The following is a 9,431-nucleotide window of genomic DNA, read 5'->3' on the forward strand; positions in this document are numbered from 1 at the left end:
GGGCTGCCTCAGATATTAATGTTGAAATTAAAGATGAGATTTAAGCCCAGCCAAGGTGGCTTAGTGGCTGAGCATTGACCTATGAATCAGTTCATGGTTCCATCCCCGTCAGGGCACATGCCCGTTGTGGGTTCGAACCGATCCCCTGTGTGGGGCATGCAGGAGGCAGGTGATCAATGATTCTCTCTCATCATTGATGTTCTATCTCTTTCTCCCCCTCTTCCTTCCTATCTGAAATCAATAAAAATATATTTAAAAAAGATAAGATTTGCCGAAACCGGTTTGGCTCAGTGGATAGAGCATCGGCCTGCGGACTGAAGGGTCCCAGGTTCGATTCCGGTCAAGGGCATGTACCTGGGTTGCGGGCACATCCCCAGTGGGAGATGTGCAGGAGGCAGCTGATCGATGTTTCTAACTCTCTACCTCTCTCCTTTCCTCTCTGTAAAAAATCAATAAAATATATTTAAAAAAAAAAAAAGATAAGATTTAAGTTATCAACTATTTATTGTTCACTTACTATGGATAAGATAAAACCCACTTAGGGAGTCTTAAGAATTTAGGATGATATGATTGTTGTAACTGAATATTGAATGTAGTTCTGAGTGTCGTCATATTTGGGAGTAAAAATATTTTAAAAATAGATTTTACGGTTCTTTTGATTTAATCAAAGGGAATGTGCAAGTTCAGTAGAGAAAGCTTTTCAGTATTATTTCTTAGATCTATATTGTTTTCTCATTCTGACCTTGGGGAAATGGCAGAACAACACCATAGCATTGTATGTGACTTAGCTCAACTACCCTATAATGTGACCTATGATCTAATACAGCATTTGTAAGTCCTTAATAATAATGATAATCACAGTCATGAAACTATACTTACTGACCTTTCATAAGATACTCATATCTATCATCTCACTTAAACACCTTGATTAGTTTTTCTATCAAAACCATTACACTGACTATATATACACATATTATAACATAAAAATTTATATATATATATATATATATATATATATATATATATATATATGCTTCCAGATTATTTGTAATTGATGGCTTTTATCCCCTACTATGTGTTAGGCTCTCTGGTATGCGATTTCCATATATTATCTCATTTACTCATTCCACTAACATATAAAATAGGTAACTGTATTTCCCTATTAATGAGACCTCACTAGAGAGGTAGGAAATGGACATTTGAGAGTAGTAAGGAAGATGCTGGTCTAGGTGGTGATACTCTTAGATGCTTTTTGATGTGACCAGAGTGGCCAGGAAAGCTGATTTTGTGTAGGACTTATACTGTTTACTGAGAAAGGGAATAAAACAGAAGAATGGAGATTGTGTAAATGCTGATGAGTTCAGTTTAGACATGTTGAGCTTAAGGAAGGGAAGCAGATTTTATAGAATGTGGGTTTTAAACAAGGAATTTGTTTTTCATATAACAGAGGCAATCCATAAAGAGCAATTGTATTGTTGGTGTTTCACTGAACATTTGCATTGCTATATAAAAAACACAGCCAAGGTTTTGTTTTGTTTTTTTGCCTTGAATCTTATGGATACTTGTTAGGCATTTTTTGAATGTTAATAACATTTCAACATTGATTGTTGATAGTGTTTGTGAAGAAATATAATGAGGTGTTAATGTCTTGAATAATTAGATAAATTTTGGGAGGATTTCATGGTTTGTGACCATTATAGCTACCATGCCCTATGTAGGTAAAATAAATAAATGTATATGTCTAAAATGTGTTTTTATTAATTTCAAAGAGAGGAAGGGAGAGGAGAGAGAGATAGAAACATCAATGAGGAGAGTCATCATTTTGCTGCAATCCAGGCATGTGTCCGACTGGGAATTGAACTGTGACCTCCTGGTTCATGGGTTGATGCTCAACCACTACTCCACACTGGCTGAGTGGTAAAGTATATTTTTAAGCAAACTGAGAGATCGCATGAAATCTCTCTTAAAATATTAAATTATTTAATATACAAGCCAAACTTCTTTTTTGTAAGAAAAGAAATAGAGTATAGACATTAAAACGAAGGGAAAAAAACAATAGTTCTATTAGGTTGAATGTATTCTGATTTTTTTTTCCTATGTGTTGTTTCTTCCAGAAATATGGCTATACACACCTTTCTGCAGGAGAACTTCTTCGTGATGAAAGGAAAAACCCAGATTCACAGTATGGTGAACTCATTGAAAAGTACATTAAAGATGGAAAGATTGTGCCAGTTGAGATAACCATCAGTTTGTTAAAGAGGGTAAGGAATGTGAATGCCAACCAATTTAAATAAGCAAGGAAATGATAAGTTAAATCTGCCTTTTCTTTGAGTAATGAAAATATTCAGAGTATTGAATTTTGTTGTTTTTGTTAATCCTCACCTGAGAGTATTTTTCCCCATTTACTTTGAGAGTGTGGAAGGGAGGGAGGAAGGGAGAAGAGAGAGAAACATCATTGTGAGAGAGACACATAGATTGACTGCCTCCCACATGTGCCCTTGTTGGGTAAAGCTTCTGAATGTCCCAGATAGTTAGTGCTTGCTTCTTTGTTTTATCATAGCATCCTTTTATACCTCATTATAGAACTTAGCACATTTAATTACATTTTGTTATCCACTGGACTTTGAGCTCCCCAGGGGCCATGACCTTGCTTTTCATGTTCCCTGATAGTTGGCCTCAAATGTGTGTTGAGTGAGTAGAATATGGATGTACCTCTTCTGATATCTTCCACTACCATAATTGGGGTAGAAATGCTATAATAGAAGTCCAAAAGAATTGTGTGGAAGTGTTGTGAATATTGGAGAAGCTAGATGCTGGGATAAAGCCAACACTCAGATAAAGGAATCAGGGGTCTTGACCATGTGAGCACTTATGGGACTAGATATTGGTTTGCTTTGGAAAAGAGGCTCCTCGGGAGTTTGACCAAACCATGCATCTGAGCTTATTAGCCCGTGGGGATTAGTAGTGGTAAGGATTTGGAGATCAGAGATCTGCATCTCCCATTCACATATCCACATTCTCCTACCTAAATTCAGACTTTGGAAGAGGATGGTGAGGTGTTCTGCTGTCTCTCTGAACGTATTGTTTTCTTTGCTACCTGTGTTTCGGGGTAGCCAGTGACATTTAGGTTTAATTAGCTGCAGTTTAAAAAAAGAGAGAATATTAACTCCTATACTAATCATTAATGCTAGCAGTCTCTTTATATTTTCCCAAGGATTTTTGCAATTGGACTTGAATTATTGCAGAGAATCTGAGTGCCTTTAGATGCAGCATACTTCTCACCACAGCAAGATGATTTGGGAAGGGGAGGGGGAGGGCTGGATAGGGTCTCTAGTGGCTGAAGCAAAGATATTGATTAATACTTATATTTCTCTTTATGCTGTGAATGTGTATGTGAAAGTAATACATGCTTACTGTAGAACATTTGGAAACTGCCCACAAATTGTATGTGAATGTGCATAAAATGGGGGAAGGATACATACCCATAATTCCACTAGCTCGAGGCAACCATGTTACTGGTAATACTAATTGGATCATTTTCTTTTAAAAAATATATATTTCTATTGATTTTTCTAGAGAGAAAGGAAGTGAGACAGAGAGAGAGAGAGAGAGAGAGAGAGAGAGAGAGAGAGAGAGAGAGAGATTCATGTGAGAGGGAAACATCAGTTGGCTGCCTCCTGCACATCCCCATACTGAGGATCAAGCCAGCAACCTGGGCATGTGCCCTGACCTGGAATCAGCCCAGCGACCTTCTGGTGCATGACCAGCTGAGCCACACTAGCCAAGGCAGATCATTTTCTTTAAGTCAATTTTTGTCTATGCATCCTTCATGCTTTACTTCTGATTTAAGGAATAATAAAAGAAACACCAATATATCCACTACCCTCCTTAAGAAATTGTTAATGTAGTATTGACCCTAAATCTTCCTTTTCTTTTAGGAAATGGATCAGATAATGGCTGCCAATGCTCAGAAGAATAAATTCTTGATTGATGGGTTTCCAAGAAATGAAGACAACCTTCAAGGTTGGAATAAGACCATGGATGGGAAGGCAGATGTATCTTTCGTTCTGTTTTTTGATTGTGATAATGAGGTAATGAACATCTTCATCTGCCCACATGGGCTTTAAACAACTTGATTCAATGATTAGAGAAATGCAGTCACTTTTTACTTATATTCCATTTTATATTGGCAGCAGTATTTTTTTGAATTGGAACATTGGCTGGACAGAATAGCACTGTCTTGCTCTTGGAGTGTTAAACATTTTTTGACATCAGCAATCTTGTGGACCTAAAATTTGCTTTATTTTGAAAATAATAAGAATTTTCTTTGTTTTTAAGTAAAAATTGACTTGTATAATAATGTTAAGTAATGAAGCTGCCCTGTTACTTCTGAGGTATGTACTATTAGAGAGTGTATCTTGCCTTGGGATGGTTGTTTATTGGAAAAGAAGCACATATTTCTGGGAATTTGGGAAAACTTTCTATTTTAAGGCAACAGTTAAGATAGCCTGATTTGTGTTCAGAGTGTAAAATGATCTTGAAAAAAAGCAGGAAAGCATTCTTTTTCTTTCTGGCACTTCCAATAGCATACTTAGACATACCTTTGACTAACTGAGTTAATTTCTTGGACTCATTTAATTAAAAGGCCTTTCACACCTGTAAACTTCATTAAATTCATGTCAACAGCCTGAAAGAATAAGAATCTGAAGTTCTGCTTTGAAGGAAGTTGGCTGGTTGAATTGCAAATGTGCCTCTGGTGGAGGGACTTGCTGAAGCCTTTGAGTTGTTTTAAAATGTAACTCTCTTCTTCCAACCCCCAAAAATATGTTTTCACTTATTCTTCAAAGTTAACTTTAGAATGTTACCACAGCTTTATAACTAAGGAATGTTTATTCATGATTAACAAGGGGTACTTTATTCAAATGCAAATATGTTGATTCTTCAATATTTGGATATTTATGGAATTACTGAAAAGTAAGCAAAAATAGGACAAAGTCAGAGGCATGTAATTCATACCTAATAAGTTAATAATGTATCCTAGATGGACCCATACACACATAGATCTTCTTTTTATTGCGGTTTGAAAAAAAAAATACACAGGAAAAACTGAGTCATGAATGAATTCGTATTATGCTCTGTACTTACTTAATCTAGTTTATATAAATTGAACCACATGTTTAAATTTAAAAGGACTTTACATGTTGATTAATGAATTAGATACATTCAGTTTAATGCAGGTTTTTTTTTTTAACTCTTCAAAATTTATTCTCTTTTCAGGTTAAAAGATTGACAAATTCATATCTTTCTTTTTTTATAATAACTTTGTATTTATTTTTCTTTTTAGATCTGTATTGAACGATGTCTTGAGAGGGGAAAGAGTAGTGGTAGGAGTGATGACAACAGAGAGAGCTTGGAAAAGAGGTACTTTGCAGTTTTTATACAATAAGCCACCTCAATCTCAGTTTGGAACTTGAATAGCAGGTTAAATACTTGCCTCATTTTGGTCCAGAAAAAGATAATGTCATGCTTAACTATGTGAAATGGCTTATCTAAGAAGATGCTAAGGGAGTCAGTTGGGTCAGATCCAGTGTTCTCTGAGCTATCCTATAACATGGAGGAGAATGGATGAATACTTAGAACCTTGCAATATTTGCCTTTTTTTCCCCAGAATTCAAACCTATCTTCAGTCAACAAAGCCAGTTATTGACTTATATGAAGAAATGGGAAAAGTCAAGAAAATAGATGCTTCTAAATCTGTTGATGAAGTGAGTATCCCTATCCTGCCTTAAAAAGAAAAAAGTCAAGTAAAAATGTGATGGAGAGCATAGGCAGGAGAAAAAAAATAGTATGACAGAACAGTTTGCTTTTCAAGACACTGAGATTAAATGAAAAATTAGGCTTTTTCTCCTTTTTGAATAGTCTAAAATGGGTTTTACAACTTCAGACTTGTCTTCATAGAAGTGGGTGGTTTATTAATTCCAAACCTCATTTCTCAAACACTGGAAAATTGGCATTTGAGACTATGCTTTGGACCATGAGCATTAAAAAAAATCCATAATATGAATTGCAGGTTATCTAGCTCAGGAGCCCGAGGCTGCCTTCATTTCTTTTGTCACAGAGCACAGAGCTCCAGGGGGCAGCAGGAGTGGGGGAAAGTGGGGATAAATATTAATGGCCAGAGACTTGAGTTGGGGTGGTAAGTGCACAATGCAGTGTACAGATGATGTGTTGTAGAATTGTGCACCTAAACCTGTATAATTTTGATAACCCGTGTCACCCCAATAAATTCAATAAAAAGGAAAAAAAAATAAAAACACGTCGCTCCAGAGGTGCACAGTGTCCGTGGCTCAGCACTTCTCTCTTCCTTCATAAGTCAGCTGTCTTCTCTCAACTGTGGTTCGAAAGCCCTCAGTGCCCAGCAACTATTTCTAGTGCTTTTTAATTCACCCAGTCATCCCCTGATTACCTGAATCTTCTTCCTCTGGACCTTTCTTTGTTATTGTATAGTCATTTTTGCTTTTTTTATCTATTGCCACTTTGTATAGTGGTAAGGTAATATATCAGAAAACTTTAGTGTTTTAGAATCAGAACTAGGAAGATAAGCCACTTCCATTTTATCAATTTTTGTGTAGCCGATTAAGAAGTTTTATTTTGTCCTAAAATTGAATGCAACATGTTCATAATTTTATATGAATTTTTTAAATATATTTTTATTGATTTCAGAGAGAGGAAGGGCGAGGGAGAGAGAGAGAGAGACATCAATGATGAGAGAGAATCATCAACCAGCTGCCTCCTGCACACCCCACACTGGGGATCGAGCCCGCAACCCAGGCATGTGCCCTGACCGGGAATCGAACCCAGGACCCTTCAGTCTGCAGGCCGATGCTCTATCCACTGAGCCAAACCGGCCAGGGCTTATATGTATTATTTATGGTATTATATTACTGTCAAAAGTAAAATAAATAAAACTAAGAAATCATAATGTGTATTTTAATTATCTACTTTGGAAATTAATATAAAATTGATACACTTCTAAGCCACATGGTATTTTAACAATATCTGCTTTTAAAATTATTCCTGTCTTTTTCCTTTACAGGTTTTTGATGAAGTTGTGAAGATTTTTGACAAAGAAGGCTAACTAAACCTGAAAGCATCCTTGAAATCATGCTTGAATATTGCTTTGATAGCTGCTATCACAATCCCTTTTTAAGGCAATTTTAATCTTTCATAATTACATCACAATTAGTGGCCAGAAAGTATATAGTAAGACAAATTAAATTTTTTTATCTTCAATTTTTTTTTTTTTTTTTTGTCACAGGAGTAGACAATGAATTCGGGTCTAAACTTTGTCTTAGCTATGGTGCTCACAAAACAAGGAAGGGCATTAGCTAGTTCTTTGTTTTTATTCGATAAGGATATCCCTTTTATAGTTTGTGCCTTCTGTGAGCAAAACTTTTTAGTATGCATATATCCTTTTAGTGATTACAACGTGTCAGGATTAGGGATTCCTCACTTCCTCTTTTTCTTGCAGGTTTTAAATTTCCAACCTGTTAAGTGAATTTATGGACCAAATTCCAAAGGAACTTTTTGTGTAGTTAGTTCTTGCACAATGTGTTTGGTAAACAAACTCATAAGATGAATTGCTAGAAGTGTTTTAGTATTTATCCAATAACTGACTATATCCTATAAAAAGGTAAGAAAACTTAGCTATGTTTTAGTTTTAATACAATTTGTACAAAGTTGTATGACATGGCATAGTCTGCTTCCAGGGATTGGGATGAGGGCACTGGGGGTTCAGAGCCTGGCAGAATTGTCAGCTTTATTCTGACATAAATCTGAGGATAAGGGACAAGGGTCATATCTAATGACATGAGTTCCTTATGCTCTATTATATAGTGTTATTAATGATTAAATTGATCTCAACAAAATTCCTAGCAGTGAAACCTTGAAATGCATGTACTAGATTTACGGTAAAATGGTTTGGGGGTTTTTTTGGTTTGTTTTCTAGACTAAATTTAAGGTTAGTATAAAGTAGAAGAAATCTAATGGTTAAATTTCTCATTTGTATTTTATTTCCTTGAATATTTTTTCATAGTTATTTGTTTAAGAAGATTTAAAAATCACTGCACTTTGGTCAGAAAAATAATAAATATATCTTATAAATGTTTGATTTCCTTCCTGGCTACTTTTATTCAGTAAATTATTTTTTGGCATATGTTGAAGCATGAAAAGGTACAGAATAAAAAAGAAGGCTGTAGAGTCCAAAGGAATTTTTCCTTAAATTTATTCTTCCTTTAAAAATCTCTGAGAAATTTATTTTCTCCATTCTTTTTTTCTGACATCACCAATGCAAAGTGGTATCAAGGTTTTTATTAAAATGTTTCTCGTCTTCAGCACCTTTTTGACTTTGTATAATTAACATAATTAAAATTTGACTTTGTATAATTGTTAATATAATTAAATTTTTATATTTAAAGCCATTGGGAATAGTGAGGACAATTTGTGTATATTCTTATACAGGGGTGGGCAAAAGTAGGTTTAAAGTTCATATGGAAAAAGACATGCACATTATGATTGTTATAACAGCTTTATTAACTGTTTCGTGTACTCACAACTGTAAACCTACTTTTGTTCACCACCCCTGTCTTGTAATAGATTTATTTATTTCTATGTATATTATGAAATTCACTTATTAATGATGAATTTGCAATATACTTGCCATTAAAACAACAAAGTATCCATAAGTACTATAACATATTAGCCACCAAAATTTGTATTGACATCTTGGTTTCTTGGAGGAGGTTGTAATGAATTCTTATCTAGTGATTCCATCCAACCAGGACAGAGGGCTTTTATGGGTAATTTAATAAAATGGCTGTAGTATGAAGCAAGAGTGAAGACTTAAGGTTTTGAATGTGTTCCTCACATAAGTGAAGAAACCTATCAGATGGGGATCTACATATTTATATTGGTGTTGTGAAAGCAACCTTAAACGTGTGGATTTTAAGGAGACTGCTGAGATTAGGTGCTTTGCTTCCTTTCATCAAATATCTTTCTGCGGCATTTGAGAACCAAAACCAAGAAACATAATAATTACTAAACTATGAAGCTTTGTTTTTTGTTTGCTTAAGTAGAAAAACATGTCAGCAATATTGAGTTCAGTAGCTGATTCAGATACATCTAAATTCACTAGTTAGGTCATTCCATTTGTTAAAGACACAGTCACCAAGAAGTTTTTGACTTTTCTTGAAAGAACCCAGTGGAAGTGTTGCTATTTAAAATAGAAAATTAACATTATTTCCATTCAGTGATGTTAGATATATATGGATTATTTAGTAAATAATTCCAATAAATTTTGTGCTGTGGCCTTTGTTGTTTGCTGGTTCAGATTTCTGTTCTCACAAGCATATGGGAGACTTAACATGTGCATC

At 35.0% G+C, this 9,431-nt stretch overlaps 1 protein-coding gene across 1 annotated transcript in view; it reads left to right on the forward strand.

Moving 5' to 3' along the window:
* CMPK1 (cytidine/uridine monophosphate kinase 1) overlaps positions 1–8,480 on the forward strand; it is a 30,706-nt gene extending 22,226 nt beyond the window's left edge. Inside the window, exons 2-6 of the mRNA XM_006108159.3 lie at positions 2,115–2,261; positions 3,939–4,091; positions 5,345–5,421; positions 5,669–5,765; positions 7,097–8,480. Of these exons, the coding sequence (XP_006108221.1) occupies positions 2,115–2,261; positions 3,939–4,091; positions 5,345–5,421; positions 5,669–5,765; positions 7,097–7,138 (516 nt within the window). The 3' untranslated portion in view covers positions 7,139–8,480. The remainder of the gene's footprint in view (positions 1–2,114; positions 2,262–3,938; positions 4,092–5,344; positions 5,422–5,668; positions 5,766–7,096) is intronic.
* The last annotated feature ends 951 nt before the right edge of the window (positions 8,481–9,431 follow it).

Source organism: Myotis lucifugus, unplaced genomic scaffold (assembly GCF_000147115.1).
Source record: "Myotis lucifugus unplaced genomic scaffold, Myoluc2.0 scaffold_1829, whole genome shotgun sequence".
Lineage (NCBI taxonomy): Eukaryota > Metazoa > Chordata > Mammalia > Chiroptera > Vespertilionidae > Myotis > Myotis lucifugus.